This window comes from Pongo abelii, chromosome 7 (assembly GCF_028885655.2).
Source record: "Pongo abelii isolate AG06213 chromosome 7, NHGRI_mPonAbe1-v2.0_pri, whole genome shotgun sequence".
NCBI lineage: Eukaryota > Metazoa > Chordata > Mammalia > Primates > Hominidae > Pongo > Pongo abelii.
Genome location: NC_071992.2, coordinates 151,035,001 through 151,052,414, shown reverse-complemented (window position 1 = coordinate 151,052,414; position 17,414 = coordinate 151,035,001). Strand labels below are relative to the sequence as shown.

General features: G+C 47.7%; 1 protein-coding gene across 4 annotated transcripts in view; it reads left to right on the top strand.

Moving 5' to 3' along the window:
- The window catches only part of ZFAT (zinc finger and AT-hook domain containing), a 234,291-nt gene that overhangs the window by 84,695 nt on the left and 132,182 nt on the right, over nucleotides 1–17,414 (top strand). For 3 of the 4 annotated variants that reach the window (XM_024251400.3, XM_024251401.3, XM_054518861.2), the window contains one exon: nucleotides 16,994–17,179. The exons of the other annotated variant lie outside the window; for it this stretch is intronic. In XM_024251400.3, the coding sequence (XP_024107168.3) occupies nucleotides 16,994–17,179 (186 nt within the window). The remainder of the gene's footprint in view (nucleotides 1–16,993; nucleotides 17,180–17,414) is intronic. 4 annotated transcript variants of the gene reach the window in all.

Below are 17,414 nucleotides of genomic sequence, written 5' to 3'. Positions count from 1 at the left end.
AGAACAGTGCCGGGCACACAGCAAGTGCTCAGTGAATATCTTTTGAGTGAAAATATGGATTCTTATACAGCAGACACAAGAACTGTACAATATCTAATGGGTGGGAAACCCAAAGTTCATTATTTTATACCTTGCATTTGTATTTCTCTGTGGTGTGGCCCAGTGACTTGGATGAAGCCCTGGGTAGGTACATGTTGTGGCTGACTGGCTGCCATCTATACTTGCTCCTGTGCATTTCTGAATCTGCAGCCTCTTTAGTTCTTTTTCCTCCAGCTCTCCTGCTTTTCACATTTCAGCTTCAGCCATCAGTTTTCTCGCTGGTACTTAAGGGTTATGTATGGAAGTTACCTCTTGTTTGCCGTCTAATGCAGCCATTTGAATTGGAAACCTTGGAGCCATCTTGAATTCCTCCTTTTGTCTCATCTGCAAATCTCTCAGTCCCCAGTCCTGCCAACATTTCTTCCTTCCTCGCATTGCGCCAGGTCCACTGTCATCACCTCTAATGCAGACAGTTTTGCAACAGTCTTCAGACTGGCCACTCTCCTTCTGAATCTGCTCCCTATAAGCCCACACTCCCAGAATGGTGTAAAATACATGGGGTCACGCTGCTTCTTGCCAGTGGGCCTCCTGTGGCTTTCCCTCCCCTGCTCTTGCTGGGCGTGGATGGATCTCACCCTGTCCTGAGACTGCTTCGTCTTGGGTCACTGTCTCTGTATGCCATTGGCCCTCACTGGTCTTAGGGATTCTTTTGTGCAGGCAGAGCTTTCTTCCTGGAAAGCCCCCTCTACCCTCAAAGCTAGCTAATGAATTCTGTCTCATTCTTTATGGCGTGCATAATCCCTCAATGTAGGCAGTCCCGGCAAACATCTGCCTGGTGAAAGTACCTGTGTATGACCTTTATTACTCCAGTAGCTTCTTATACTTTACATAGTTCAGATAAGAAGCTCAGATAAATGACAGTAAGCTACATTAACGGAGCTGTTTAGAGAAGGAAGAAAGTGTGGGCCCCAGAGCCTTGAGCCCATGGGGAGCTCCAGCATGCCCAGAGGTGGGCTGGATGAGCAAACTGCAGTGTTAATCAGGCTGCTGAGTTTTACATACTTGAGTTTACACACTTCCAAACTTCCCTGAGCCATCCCCTCCAGAACTTCCCAGAGATCCGTGGAATCCCAGTGCTTGGCTCAGCAGGGATTGTGAAGCTCACCTGCCCCAGCTGGGCTCCCCAGTGATGCTGCCTCTTCTGTATGACCATCTGCCTCTACTGCTGTATGGGGCACTGTGTCTCTGCTCTGATTCAACCACTAGGGCAGGGCACCATTCTCTTTTTTAGATGAAGAAGCTGAGGCTCTGCTAGGTGAAGGAAGTTGCCTAAGCCCAGCTAGAGAGTACCTGTTGAAACAGGGATTCTGGTCCAGGACCCTTGGACTTTCCAGCTCAAGCTCTTGCCACACGGATCCATCAGTCTTCAGGGATGCTGCTGCTGATTGGGTGGTCCTCCAATTCTCCACGCTCCCCTTCTTCAGAGTCGTGTAAATTCAAACCTGCAGTCCTGGTGGCAGTTATGTCTTCCTGAGAGACGTGTCAGATAGAAACAGGGCTGACACTGTGGCCCCCCTCTCCCACTGCTGCTTACTGTGACTCTTAATGACCAAAGGGCACTCAGGGCCTTTTGCAGGGGCAGAATCCCACCCAGCAGAACTGTGAAAGGAAGACTTTCTTCCTCATCATCTTGGAGGTCACCGTGGAGCTGCTGGCTCTCAGGGACTATGTGGTAGGCTGGTGCCTGGAGGCAAAGGGAGTGGTCTCCTCCTAGAGTTGCTGTCTGAAGTTCAGCGATTTTCAGTGTGGAGGGTCTGCGATTGATCCAGTGTGATGCAGCCCCTGGCACAGGGGACCTTTGCTCTAATTAACGGTCTCACGGTGACCATGCCTGAGACCAGAGAAGTACTGGAACGTGTGGCTCACGGCTCATGCCAAGCAGCCTATACATCTGGACATACTGCTGGGGCTGAGGCTTCCCATCTCAGGGAGATTGGCTAAAGCCAAGGGCTGAGTGAGATTCCTGCAGCAGGCAGAATCTCTTCTCTTTTTTTCTCCCACTTCCTGAACTTGTGCTATTGTTGGGCAGCAAGTCAGACTTTGGGGATCGAAGTTGAGTAAGACAGGTCTATTCCCTTGAGCAGCTGAGTGCCTGGGGAGGAGGACAGTGATGTAAATAGACAACCAAGTGTGGTGAGTGAACCATCTGCAGAGGGAGCAGGGCAGGACCACACGTCTGCTGGAGTGTGTCCTGGAAGGCTTCTTGGAGGAGGAGGTGGCCCTGAACTCCATCTCTGAGAATGACTTGGGACTGGGGGAGAAGGTGAAGGAGATGGAATAGGCATTTCTCTCGTGATGGTTCATACAAAAGCCTGCAGATAGGGGAATGCAGGCACATTTGAGGTCTGGGACAATCACTGCAGTTAGTATGTGAGGCCGCCATGGGTGACCTGTGAGCCAATGGCCTCGTGCCCTTCACAGGTTTATTTTCCTGGCAGTTTCTCTTTATTGGGAAGAGCACATGCTGGAAGCAGGTGCCTGCCTGTTCTTCCCCTGTAGTAAGAGAGATAGGAGGATGCGAGAAAGCCTAAGGGAAGAGGGCGAGGAAGAGCACATTCAGCAGGTTCGAATCAGTGTGGGTATAATAAGTGCTTTAAACTGCTTTATTAGCAGTGTGGAGTGAATTGGTGGCAGAGTCCCAGAATATAATCCCTTATCAGTCTGCTGTTCTGACAACTGTTCTGGGCTTTTTATTAATGTGGCTGATAACACTTTACTCTCCGGGGCATTCTGAGATTTAATTAGTTCTTGGGCAATTTAGAATAGGTACTTTAGAATATTAGTGCAGTGTTAATTATAAATGAATGCATATGAACTAATTTCTACAAATGTGTGATTGCATTTACATTAAACTCTTTAGTTGCCTGCTTCCAATTCAACATACTTTGAATTACGAGTTACATGTGAGATACTCTGTTCTGTGGGGAATTCAAGGGTAAGAAATGCAGACACAAATCCTGCACTAAGAGTGTAGGGCTGGAAAACAAAGCAGGACCCCTCCTTTTTTTTTGAGATGGAGTTTTGCTCTTGTTGCCCAAACTGGAATGCAATGGTGCGACCTTGGCTCATTGCAACCTCCACCTCCTGGGTTCAAGCGATTCTCCTGCCTCAGCTTCCCGAGTAGCTGGGAATACAGGTGTGTGCCACCATGCCCTGCTAATTTTTTGTATTTTTAGTAGAAGCGGGGTTTCACCATGTTAGCCACGCTGGTCTCAAACTCCTGACCTCAGGTGATCTGCTTGCCTTGGCCTCCCAAAGTGCAGAGATTACAGGTGTGAGCCACCATGCCTGGCCACAGGACCCCTCTTAAAGAAGCACTTCTAGAAGAGGTGGGATGGTGAACAAAGAACAGGAAGATTTTGAGGTAAAAGGAACTTACTTGAGAGATTTTGTATCAAATGGGCTTTGTTTTTCTTAGTAAGGTGTGGGAAGCTCATCAGAGTTAAGGGTGTGTGTGTGTGTGTGTGTGTGTGCGCGCGCACATGTGCCTGCACGTTAGGGGCTGAGAAGAATGGGAACTTTTTGAGCCCTCCTGTGGGTCATTCATGAGTGCATCAGAGGCATTGAGTGCCTACTCTTTGTGTACCAGGCATGGGGTGGTTGCTGACTACAGGATGTCGCATGAATGGAGGTCTGTGTAGTAGTTTCTTAGAGTGTAGTGGGCTGGGCAGAAATGACTCAGACACTCTAAGTATGGGGAACAGCTGGTGGGGGCTCCACAGGGTTTTGGGGGAGCTTGTGGAAGGGGCTTCTCTAGCAGCCTGGAGAGCAGGTGAGGTGGGTGCTCTCTGGTGGCTCGCTGGGGCAGAGAGTTGAAGGCCACACAGACGTCCAGCTCTGAAGAGTGGGGCTGGGGGTAGAGGAGGGCAGAGAGAAGAGGGAAGGAGAGGAGGGGAGTACCATCCTTGCAAGAGGAAATAGCATTTGCTCAGACACAGAGGAGCCGCTGGCCACACAGAGGAGGCTGATGCAGTGATCCTGGGAAGTGTTCTGTGGCATCTGAATCCAGCAGTGGGAGTTGAAATTAGGGGACATATTGTGGAGATGTCAAGGAAGTGCAGTTCACAGGACCTGGCAGAGTTCGCAGAGGGGAGCTGCCTTGGTTTTGGCTGGGGACCAGGGTGAATGGTGGCATCCCTGCCAACCTCAAGAGCCCAGAGGAGATGCAGATTTGGAGGAAAGAGGGTGAGTTAGTTGTGGCCACACATTGATCTGGGGACTGCAGGATATCCAGGAGGGCATGCCACCCCACACGGAGTCTAGCATGAGGTCCTCAGTGGAGGAGCGGCATCAGTAGAGACTGGGTGGAAGCAGAAGGATAAACCACCAAGGGCAGCCTCCTGAGGCCCCCACAGGGGAGTGTCCAGGGATGGAGACCAGGGAAAGCTGCCTTGAAGGAGGAAGAGGATGGGTTGAGGATGGTGAGTGATGCAGGGAGTTCGGTGAGAAGAAGCTGGGGTGAAGACTCCATTCATTGGGGGATTGTGGGTGTGCCTCATTGCTGACTTGAGTGGGAGCAGTATCAGTGGAAGGAGGTCAGTGGGAGATGCTTGTAGTGGGAGGGAATGAAATTGGGAATGGAGAGAGGAGTCATCCAGAGATGACTAAGACGATGGCCTGGGGGAGCCGTCAGGATGCCAACAGGAGGCAGGTGGCATGCTCAAATGGGTGACTTGAGAAGCTAAGGAAGAGACCCTTTGTAAAGGTATGTTCTGGTCTAGGTACAGCATCAAGTCATGGTGTACCTGCGGGACTGAGAGCAGCTGGGAACAGCAGGGTAAACACGCAAGAGGGGAGAGAAGTCACCAGAACACCGAGGGAGAGAGCTGTGGCCTTTGGTAGAGGATGAGGTCAGCCTGTGATAACCTGGCAGGGAGGGAGCCTGGAGAATAAATACCGCCCCCCACCCCCGACTTTCCCCCTTTCCTTTCATCTCCTGCTGGTGCCTCCATTGGTTAAACCCAGTTGGAAGCCAGAGAGCAGTAGGGCCCATTGTGTGTTCCTTACTGGTCAGCCTTGGGAGCCGGGTAGAGAGGGGGGAGGGGCGACCTGGAAGGGCAAGCAGGACCTCACCAGAACTTCAGGAGACTCTGGGTGCTTGCTCATTATCTGCCCTTAAAAGGGACACACTCAGGTCTCTGTTCCTTAAGTAATGGCCCCCTCCAGTTTACATCAGAACATCTCACTCCGTGCAGGGGCGCTAGACCCTGTCATCGTAGAAAGGGCTTCAGCCCCGCGGGGCATGCACACCATTTGCCAACATCTGCTTCCCTCTTTAAGGTTTGCATTCCACGTTGTGCGATGTCATCGCTTTTTCAAATGCCGACTTTTCCAAAGGAAATGAAATATAAAGAAGTATGCTAATGTGCTGGGGTTGAAGAGCAGTGCTGCACAGTAAAAGTTACAGTTCTTGGAACATCAGCACCTGGGGAAAATGCACAAAGCTAGGTGGTAGGGGGAGAAAGGGGCTCGGTCACAGCTCATGATTAATACAAACCGAAAGAAACCAGAAAGAAGTCATCATCCCAACCTCAGGCCTGAGTAGGACTTTCATGTATATAATTGGGCGTGAAGTCGACAGACTGGCGTGCAGCCAGTGTTTCCTGAAGGCCTACTGTGTGTGCTCACCATGTGAGAAGGTTCTGCATCTGTTCCCTCATGTGAACCTTACAGTGACTCATTCTGCAGATGCAGATAAGTTTAGAGTGTTCCAAATTCATCCAGCTGAAAGGCAGAGCCTGGATCTTAGCTGAGATGCCTTTAACTCCAAATCTTGTGTTTTTCACCATGCATTCTCAAAACAGTGACTTTTTGTTAAAGCCGTATTTCACGTAGTACACTGTACCTCTTAATTCAGTAGTTTTAATGCTGTTTCCAGGGCTCTTCAGAGTTGCTTAGTGGCTGGGGCTAGAAGGATACTGAGGACAGGTGTGGGAGGCTGGCAGGGAGCTCATCCACTTTAATCTGAGAGATTGTACTTTTTTTAGATTATTTATATTGAAATTGCCTAAAAAGCAGGAAAAAGGTCCTGCCAGTTAAAAAAATTTGAAAATTACCATCCCAGTGTGCTGACAATCACAGCTGAATTCAGACAGTGATGCTACAAAAACTTGATGGACAAGGGGACTTCAGCTAAGGGCCTTGTTTTCTGGAAGAGCACATTTATAAGAGCCTTGGAAAAAAAGTGAACCATTAAGAGGCTGGTTAAAAACACACGCCATGTACATAATAGTAGAGATACAGGTGCTAGTTAATGCTCAAGACAGTGCTTTGCAAACTGTCATGTGCCACTCAGAAGATAAGGTATTGTTATTATTATAGTATTAATAGTATAGTTGATCTCCCTTCTGTGATATTGACTAAAGGGAAAATACTAGACAGGCATAGACTACTGTTAGAAATTTCCATTTACACCCACTGTTGCTGATGGAATTAATGCTGGCCTCCCTTCCTGTGATCTGGCTTACCCAGGGTAGGGCCATAAAGAGCTCATTGGGGTTTGATGTCATCTAGTCTGCTCTTCCTCTTAAGCATCTCAGACAGATTTCAGCTATTGATCTCACTAAAATTACATTCTGTTTTCTCTTGGCTAAAGAGTCTTTTCTAGAGCTCAGTGAAGATATTTTTAAACGTTCAATACAACGAAAACAAAATACTACCTTAGAATTAACTGTGTAATTAGCACATGTACATGAAGAAGCAGGATATTTGAAGAGGGTTCATTTTGAAAATGGCATCTAGAGGACTTGGAGTTTGACCTGGGTCACCCCAGCAAGCCCGGAAACCCCTGGGGCTCCCTTCAGTGTCCTTATTTTCCACATTAGGATGTGTTTGTTAAAAGACATCTGCTTGCCAGCTGTTCTTTGTCAAGCACCCTGCCTAGGCCCAGGGACTCAACCGGGTTTTCTCTGAAACAAGTGTTAGTAAATTATCCAAAATTCCCCGTCAGCATCAGCTAGGGGGCTTGGATTTCAGCTGGGGGTCTTTGACCCTGCGCTGTATCCTACCATCTTGGAAGAGTGACTTTTAGCAGCCGTGCTTATTGCCAGAAGGTTCAGTGTATCTCAGTGCAAGGGAGATAGGCATTTATTTGTTGAACAGAACTCTGGCTTTCTTCAATCCCCAAGAATTGCCTCTTCATAGCACAGAGAATCACTGCAGAGCTGGAAGAGCTGGGCACACCATTGACAAGCCAATAGGGGACTTTAAATGCCTGGCCTGGATGCCAGGCCAGAGCAGCAGCCTGTTGCACCCGGGAGCCAGCTGTGCAGTTGACTGTGCAGCGTGCCTTCTCGGGCTGGAGTGGGGCCGTTCATCTGCATGGAGTGATTAGGAGCAAATGGCCTCTTGCTGTGTATGGGCGCTTGGCTGAGGGTGCACAGAGCAAATGCCAGCCTTACTTCGTCTACCTCAGCCTTCAGCACAGCTGGGCCCAAGCCCCCGGTCAGAGAGAGGTGGATGAGAAGGAAAGGAGCGGTGTTTGGATGCTGCGGTGCCTGAGCTTCCTGTAAGCCTTTCGCACCTCTGCCTGTGGTAAAAGCAAAAATGCTGTTTATGGAAACCACTTATAGTCCACTAGCCAGGCCCCTCCGTTCTCTCCAGCACCTTAACACAGTATTACACTTTGCCACTTGACCGTCACCTCATCTCATTGTGGAGCCAGCTTTTTGGCTGGTTCTTCTCTGCACTCTTTCTAAACTTCTGCTCCTGCAGAGCATCAGAGGCAGGAGGGGTTGTGGGAAGTGCTCACCTTGCAGTCTGCTGGACTTCAATGTGATGCTGGGTGTACCACTCATGGGGACAGTGTCCAGGCTCAGTCACCTCTTCTCCTTACTGAGCTTCAGACTCCTTATCTTTATAAGGGGCTTGGGAGCAGTCCTGCCTCACCAGGATGGTGGAGACTGAGGGAGACCGTGGCATGTGCAGTGTCCTGAGTGGCTGCAAGAGGCCTTCCCTTGCTATTTGTTTAATGACTGGATGACTTTCCCACTTTGTGAGGTTGGCTGCCCTTCCTCTCTTTCCCCGCTTTACTGAGTATCTATGATGTTTTGGGCACGGTGGAAGACTTCCAGTGAAATAGGCTAAATCTTGCCAGGCCTTACTGAACTTACATCCACCTAGGGGAGACAAACAAGAAACAAGTAAACAGATACATAGACAAGCCATTCACAGTAACTGTCCTTATCAGTAGGGACTGTTTGTGTGAGATGTGTTTGTTAGATGTGTTTGTTAGATCAGAGCTTAGAGCACTAGACCACAGTTGCTGGTGGTCCGCAACTGCAATGGTTTAAAATAGGCTTTGTGTGAAATGATTTTGCCCAACTCTAGGCTAATGTAAGTGTTCTGAGCACATTTAAGGTAGGATAGGCTAAGCTATGATATTTGGCAGGTTAGGTGTTTTAAGTGCATTTTTGACAATGATATTTTTGACTTAGGATGGGTTTATTGGAATGTAACTCATCGTAAGTTGAGAAGCATCTGTATTTAACAACACAAACTTTTCCTACTTCCCAAAGGCCTGCACTCTACCAGACTCAGGTAAAATGATTACCTTCTAACGTACTGTGTAGTTTAGTTATTTATTATGTTTTAAACTGATTGTCTCTTTCCTCACTAGCATGTAAACTCCAGAGGGCAGGGCTCTTTCCCTGTTTTGTACACTAAAGTATTACAAATACTAGAACAGTGCTGACCACTCCATAAGTATCTGCTGAACGAACTGTGGCTAGTAAAGAACAAATAAATGCTATAGTGTGTACATAATTTCCAAGTAAATATTTATTTCTTTTGTGCAGAAATGATATTTTGCTTGAATATGGACACTTAAGAAAATTTGAAAATAGGAAAGTGAGAAAGGAAAATCATCTCATAAAGATAATATTTTATTTAGTAGTAGGGGATAATTGTTAAACTTTGTATTGGAGATAGAAATTCTGTTTTCAGAGGAGAAACACTTGGTATGAATATTTAATCAAATTGAGGAGAGGGTAACCAGCAAGCAGGCATAGAAACTGAAGAGGCAGACTTGAAATCAGACCCATAGTTGACCTGGCCCTCCCTAGTCACAAGCAGCCACTCTTTTGCAAATAAAAATGCACAGAGACTGGAAACCAGGGGTGTGACTGCCTGCCTCATTCTGCAGCAAACACCACACATACCAGGACAGCCTGGGGTAGGAAGCTGGCAGACACTCAGACAACCCCAGTGCTGCACCTCTCTTCTGTTGCCATGGTTGCACAAGATGACGAGTGGCTCTGGAGCAGAAGTATGGGTGTCGCAAAGTGTCCTTCTCTGTTCGTGTTTCCTGAAAACTCATAGCAATGAATTTGCTCATAGTAACTGTATTAGTCTGTTTTCACGCTGCTGATAAAGACATTTTTCTTCCTGAGACTGGGAAGAAAAAGAGGTTTAATTGGACTTACAGTTCCACTTGGCTGGGGAGGCCTCAGAATCATGGCGGGAGGCGAAAGGCACTTCTTACATGGTGGTGGCAAGAGAAAAATGAGGAAGAAGCAAAAGCGGAAACCCCTGATGAACACATCAGATCTCGTGAGACTTATTCACTATCATGAGAATAGCACAAGAAAGGCCAGGCCCCATGATTCAGTTACCTCCCCCTGAGCCCCTCCCACAATTCGTGGGAATTCTGGGAGATACAATTCAAGTTGAGATTTGGATGGGGACACAGCCAAACCATGTCAGTAATCATGGTCGAGACTATCTGCAATTTAGTGAATCAAGCCCGTGGTTTACGGCAGCTCAGAGGGCTCTTGTGCATGTGCAAGGTGGGTTGGGCAGCGCAGGTCACCATACAAACTGTCTGTTTTGTAGTGGTGAAGTCTCTGTTCCCAGAGTGGTTCACAGGTAGTGTAGACGGCATTCCTTTGAGATGGTTGTGTGATAACTGTCTGATGATTGGAAATTGTACAGAATGGCCCCCCACCATCCTATCTGCCCCTAAAGGCTTGGGGTCCCTGAGTATACATTAGAACCCAGACTTTCTGTCGTGGTTCTTAGTGTGTTGCCATATCATTGTCCAAGAAATATCTAATCTTAATTGTTGTTATTAATACTAGCTGGGGCATTATGTTGTATATTTATTTAATTTGCATGGTAGAGATGATAAAAGTCTTAAAAACAAAGCTGAATCTGAAACAAGATATTTTGGATTGAACGAACTGAAGCACTTCTAACATAGGAGGAGGGCTTTGTTCATTGGGAGAATGTGGAGGTAGGGGTTTTCTTGCGTGACTGTGCAGAGCCATGGCCCCTGCTCCAGGTGTGTGGGTGCGTGGGACACTCTCGTGGCCGTCTAGAACCACCAGATGCTGAGAGCAGAGGTGGGAAGCTCTCCTCAAGATTGCCTCTGACGACTAACTTAATTTCATCTGGTTCTTAGGATTTCTAAATTTGGTGCCCATCAGGGTGGCTGCCAAGACAGGGGAGTGAGAGTAGCTGTGGTGTGTGGTTGAGAGAGTCTTTGGGGTGGTGTCCCAGATATGTTTTCAAAAGGCGGAGAAGGTGAACATTGATGAGATGTTTAATATGTGCCTGGGGTTTTCCCCGTAATTGTGTTCTTCCTCCTTACAGCCATCTTTTGAGGTCCTTATTTATATTTTATTTTTTATGAGTGATTTTAGGGAGATTCATCAATTGTCCAGAGTTCCATTGCAAGTGGTTAAGTTGTGTCCTACCCCAGCCTCTCTGACTCCAGAGTGCTGCATGCCCACTGCCTCTCTGCAGTGGTTCCATTAACCAGCCCCTGTGCTGCTCAGGCCAGCTGGTTTGTAGCGAGCTCACAGCATGACTGAATGCAACAGCCATGCACAAGAGGGAGAAGCAAAACCCATCGACAGCTATGGAATTTTTAAAAGGAAAGGAAGCTGGAGTGGAGCCTAGGCAGGAAAGAGTAGAAAAGTTTAAAAAGTCAATAATTCGGAGGAAGCAGGAGACTATTGAAAAACACCTATTGAAAGGCCATGATACATGTGAGCTGAAGATGGGACATGCCAAGCCCTCAGAAAAGCATCATCAGCATGACTTCTAGGTCGGGTCCTTGAGGCATTTCAGTGGACAAAATGCAACTTTGAAAAGTACAAAGATTGGTCAAGTGAGAGTATAGGGAAATTGGTGAACAACCAGGTCAAATGGGAATGAGGACTTTGGTGTCCAAAAGGGAGTGGGCAGACAATTACTAACAAGGCTGTTGTTAAAATGTCTTTCTCTTTTACCCTGTACCCTCCATGCTTTCCACAAAGAAGTATTGAGCACCTGCTACACACCAGACCTAATGCTGGGGATGGGAAACACACAGTCATGTGGCTGTTGAGAGAGCTGGGTTCAGGGCTGTGAGGAGCATGGCGTGTACAGGAGTGCAATGGAGAACCTGATATTTCTCTCCATGAAGCACCTGCTTTTGTAGGCCAGAGTCTCTGGGTGGCATCTGGGTCTCCATGCCAGTTCTGCTCCTGCCTCACCTCCCACTCCCCACATACTGGGTGTTTTACCTGGAGTTATTTGATATTCCCTAAATGCACCTGGCATTTGCCTCTGAGTGAGCATGTGTGTTCTTTTTCTGTGAGAGCCTTGTTCTTTTCACAGCGCTCCAGGCCTCAAGGGATCGGTTAAGATCATCTCCAAGAACCATTTTCAAGGCCGTTCAGTGCAGTGCCTGGCACCATGGTGCCTGAATCAGTTGGAAAGCTTAGTGTTGAAGCTTCTGAAGCTCTCAAGAATAGAATGTAATGTCCGTGGACTGTGGATCCATGCTGCATGAGGCCACAGAGAATTGATGAAGGATGTGGGGGCTTGGAGGTGTGTATTTGGGGCAGTCTTGAATGGGCAGAGTCTTAGCTTAGGTTCCCCACTGGAAACAGCTTTGGCTGCAGATAGTTTACCTGAGTGTTAGTCCCAGGAAGCAGGAGTGGGGGAGTGAGAAGAGTGAGACAGGGAAGGAGCAATGCCAAGGACTTTTTAGTGGGGTCCCTGCTGTAGGTAGTGGGGATTTGACTCTCAAGATATTGCCATGGGCCAGCCACAGTAGCTCACACATGTAATTCTAGCACTTTGGGAGGCCGAGGTGGGTGGATCACTTGCAGTCGGGAGTTCGAGACCAGTCTGGCTAACATGGCGAAACCCCGTCTCTACTAAAAAGATACAAAAATCAGCTGGATGGGATGGTGCGTACCTGTAATTCCAGCTACTTGGGAGGCCGAGGCATGAGAATCACTTGAACTCCGGAGGTGGAGATTGCAGTGAGCCAAGATTGTGCCACTGCACTCCAGCCTGGCAGCCTGGGCGACCAAGTGAGACTCTGTCTCAAAAAAAAAGATGCTGCCATGGTGACTCCCAGAATTGTCTGCCTGGACAGTGTCCAGAGCACTGGTTCCACCTTAGCCGCTGCCAGAGTCACGTCTGGGCCGTGGGATACAAGGAGAGCCCCACTGTCCCTTGCCGAGGGGAGGACCAGAGCCTGCACTCAGTGCGGACTCGAGGCTGGTGTGGTCCAGTGGGTTGAAGGTGCATGGTGTTCTGTCCCCTGCTTTTTTGTCTCTTCCAGGTTTTTCTTTTACTATCTCTCATATTTTTCACTCTTTCTCCTTCTTTTCTCCCTGCAACTTCCTTTCTCCTACCTTCTTCCTTATGTAATAGTTCCACCTATTTGTATGTGAGGGCCTTAGAATTTAGAGATTTAGACGTTGTTTGGTCTGACTTCCCATGTGATTCAGAGTCTTTTCCACAGCATTTCCAATGGTATCTGTGACTTCCAAGGAAAACCCTCCTCAGAAACGTGTCTGAAAAACACCCTTTCCTTGGACAGCTCTAACTGTTGGAAGTTCCTTTCTCTGCCCTGAGATCAATCGCAGGGGACTCTACCCATTGGTCCTAGCTTCATCTTTTTGAACATAACAGAGCAGGTCTTCCTCATTGTCTGGCTCTAGCCCTCTGGAGGCCTACGTTAGGCTTCATAAAATCGCAAGAAGTCATGGACCCAACCTCCAAGAGGTCACAATGTGGATAAGGCATGTCAACAGATAATTGTAAGCAGTGTGGGAAAGTCCAACCGTTGGTTCGGTGCTCTGTGTGTGTGTAAAGAGAATGGAGGACGTAAGAAGGTGAAGGGTACAGAGTATCACAGAGGAGGGGAAATCTGAGCTGCCTTTTGGCTTGTCACTCAGACAAGCAGGGGTGTGTGAATCAGGACGTTGTGCAATGCATGTCTGTGTGCCAAGGTCCAGGGGCTGTAAACAGCACCGGGTGTCGGTCAACTTGTGGTTCAGCATTGTTGGAGCCCAAAGGGGTAGGAGATAAGTACATGAGGGTGTGTGCTTGCAAGTCATGGCCTTGATGGTGCAGAGATAGTGGGAGAGGATTTATGGCAATTCTTGGAGGACTTTACCTAGCACTTTCTCCTAATGGAGATGAGAAGGAAGCCCGATGAAGGGTTTTAAGCAGGCAAGTGACAGAATTAGATTTGGATTTTTAAAACAATTCCTCTAGGGTCTAGGTGGAGGAGGATGGTTCGGAGAGTGTGTTAGTCAAGATACTGTTAGCAGAGGCACTGGTTAAAAATGAGTTTAATAATGAGAATGTTCTCTCATGTAACAAGAAGTCCAGGCACAATGGTTCAAGGGCTGGTTCAGGGGCACATCTGTACCATGAAAGCCCCAGGATCCACCTCTCTCTTTGTGATGCCCAAGGCATTATCATGCTCTTTCACTTGGCTTCTCTTAGCTGCTGGGTGGATGCCTCAGTTCTGGCAGTGGACATAGCAATACCCAGCTGAGGAAGAGAGGCGGTACTTTCCCCATGAGGAAGGAAAACCACTCCTGGAAGTCCCTAGACCCTTCTCCTCAGACCCCATTGGCCAGGCTTGGGTCCTGTAGCCCTAGCTGTTCAGACGGAGCAGCATTCCTAGTTCCTGGAGTGGGAGGTGGCATCACGCTCCAGGAGGGACAGGTGTTGGGAATGGGTAGGGTGAATACCAACAATGCACACCCCAAAGCAGCCGTGGGGAAGGAAACTCAAATTGGAGCTGTAGGAATGGTGAGGAGAGAGATGAGATTCTTGTGCAGTCTTCTCTTCTCCACCAACGCCAGCTCAGGTCTCCATTGGCTTTTAAAACGGCATGGTGCCAGACCTTCACCCACGTCCAGCCACCCGGTTCTGCAGTGTGTTCCTAACATACGATGCCTAAAGCAGAGTCCGGACGCAGTTTATCCAGATGCAGTTTATCTGGTGCAGAGCGTGGTGATCTCTTCATCTGCTTCTTCTTAGTGTAGGTGAATGTCGTTTGGTTTTTGTTGATTCATGCTGTTAACCTGGGTTGAGCTTCTGGCAAGTTCTAATTCTCAGGTCTTTTTTTTAAATGTGAACAAATCTGTTCCTGGCATATCACCCACATATTGAATTGTATCCCATGGTGAATTCCGGTATAAAGCAAGGCATCATTTTAAAAGCAAAAAATTCTGTAAAATGTTGTTTCTACCTTCTTATAGCATCCAATATATTCTGCTATAGTTATTTATGCGTGTGTATCACCCAGTATGTAGGCCACAAAAAGAACTTCTGTGACTCAGGCAATTTGTAGATTTTGAAATGTTTTTATTATAGGCACTAAAAAGTAAAATAAAATGAAAACTGCTGTTAGGCATGATGCAAATCAAGCCTACAAAATGTAGGCACTGCCAGTGACTTTGAGATCACTTGTTTTCCTCATTCTCCGGCTTTATAGGAGTCATGGTGCTCTTCAAGGGAGGGACACGTCTGATGGTCTTGACTTTTTCCCTTTAGCCTTGGAGAGTGATGCGGTTCTGTCTGATTCATGATCTCATTTATTCATTCTTTTTAGCTCAATGTTACCATATTTAGTGCTGATACTAGTTATATGATTAAGGGCCTTTTCCAGTGAATGAAAGAACTTCTATAAAACTGTTTCGCTAGGTCTAAAAATGGTCCAAGCACCTGGACTGTGGGACAAACACCAAAAAAACTTTATAGAATACAAAATTAGAATGTTTGTTTTGATCAATCTGCCATTAGCCAAGTTTTTTTCTGGCCTCTTCTTGAGTGAGCTTTCCTTGAATCAGCCTGCCTCCCTAAGAAAGAATACTCCTCCATTTTATCTTTTCACTTCAGACATTCCTTGGTACATTTACTTGGGGAACTGGCTTTAGGCAGAGTTGAATCACTGGAAACAGACGTACCGAATGGCCTCTGGCTATCTCCCTTTGGTTTCTCCTGTTTCTGCCATATTACTGCATGGTTCCGATCTCACATCCCTATAACCCGACCTTGGCAGCACTTTCTGGACCCCCACCTTGCGCCTGCGCACCCTGCCTCCCTTCGTCCGTTTCCACACTCATGGCTGAGAAAGGCTTATGTGGAATTGTTCCCTGTGCATTTGTCATATGTTCTGAGGAAGTGAATTTTGGGCAGGTTATTTCAGGTTTTGTGGCTCTATTTCTAAGAAAGAGAAAACTCCTTTTCCTCCCTTCCCTATATTTCCTCTTCACTTAGGGATCTCAAATAGTGTGCATTCAAGAGGTGGCTCCTTTGTTCTTCACTTGGATATCGAAGCTTTTCTTACCCCTCAGGCTAATGCCAAGGGTAGCCATGTGGAATTAGCTGTTGTTCTTTCTGTGGCTGACACATTCCTTCTTCAGTGTATTTCAACATTTTTTGAACCCGTTGACTTTGCTCTCCGCAGCAGCGGCACAAATATAATCCAGCCCTTCCCGGCTTAGACACCTGTGGCTCTCCATGGCCTTCCAGAGGCAGCAGGCAGGCCCCAGGCATTGTTTCCCTTTGCTCTTCCATTGTTTTAAGAAATTTTAGACTAGAGTCAGCCTTGAAAAATCAGAAGATTTCATGTAAATCTGGATTTCCAGTCTCGCTGTGAGCCGTCAGAAGACCCAGCAGGCTGGTCCTCTGTGGGAACTTGAGTCTCCTTTCCTTCCAGCTTCACCCCCTCCCCAGGCCTGACTGGTCTCCATGCACATTGATGTTTCACTCCCAGTTCCCCAAAGGAAGGTTCCAGGCTTCTCATGGCCATTCAGGGCCCTCTAGGACCCAGCTCTGACGCCCTCCCCTGGTTTTATTTCTATCTCCCTGCTTCCTCGTGGAGTTGTCACCACACGGGGTACTTGGGCACTGGTTTATACTTTGGCTTTGCCATCTGTCCCTAGATTGGAACACCATTGTTTCCACCACACCCACTCCTCCTTTGCCCTATACCCCTTGCCTGTATTTCCTGACCATTGCTTCGCACATGCTTGCTTTTTATGTGAACCGAGGGTTTACCTCCCCATGAAGTGGAGAATCTACCATCCTTTCCTGTAACCATCTCAGACCCTTGCTCATTTCATTCGGTGCGCAGCAGACTTCCCTGGACTGCCTGTGCTGTTTGCATGTCTGCCTCTCCCCCTGCACGGTGGGGCCCTCGAGAGCAGGGTCTGCACCTTATCACTCCTTTTGTCCACCATTCCTGGCACTAGACAGTAGCTGATAAGTGTAAGTTGAATAAGTGAATGATTTATTTCTTAGAATATAAATCTTGGAGACCTTATCTTCTGTGCAGTGTTGTTTATTAATGATTCTGAAGTCTGCTAGGCCTCATGAAGACAAGACAAGACAAGAAACTATGTCTGCTTCACCCAACAGTGTATGCCCAGGGCCTAGGTGATGGCCTGTGGCAGGGAGCAGTGAACATGTACTGAATCGAGTGAAGGAGTGAAGAGCCACCGTGGTACCTGCAGTGATTCCGTGGTCTGCGTGGCACTGCAGACCAAAGAGCTGTGTTACCTTTACTGTCCCGTGAGAGAGTAATGTTTATCCTCCAACTCTGCCACTGATATAAAAGGATACCTTATGCATCTTGGTATTTGCTCCTTAGGTAACGAGTCTGACCTTGAACTAGAAAAGAAGTGTAAGGAAGATGATCGAGAAAAAGCCTCGAAAAGACCACGGTCACAGAAAACAGAGAAAGTCCAGAAGATCTCAGGAAAGGAGGCCGGACAGCTGTCTGGGGCGAAGAAACCCATCATAAGTGTGGTTTTAACTGCACACGAAGCAATTCCAGGTGACTGCACCAAGCGGGAAAGGACAAGGCAAGACCCTTGGCAAGTCTGTGCCAAGGGCAGCCTGATGTCACAGTCTGAGTCAGAACACAGAGCTGGTGCATTGGTGGGGCTCTCCATTTAATCACCCACTAATTCGAGAGGATGAGACCTACTTACTGCCCAGGTGTTGTGGTTAATGGATGGAGGAGAAGCTGTGAGGGCTGCTGTGAGGGCCGCTGCTCTTGCTGTAGTCCC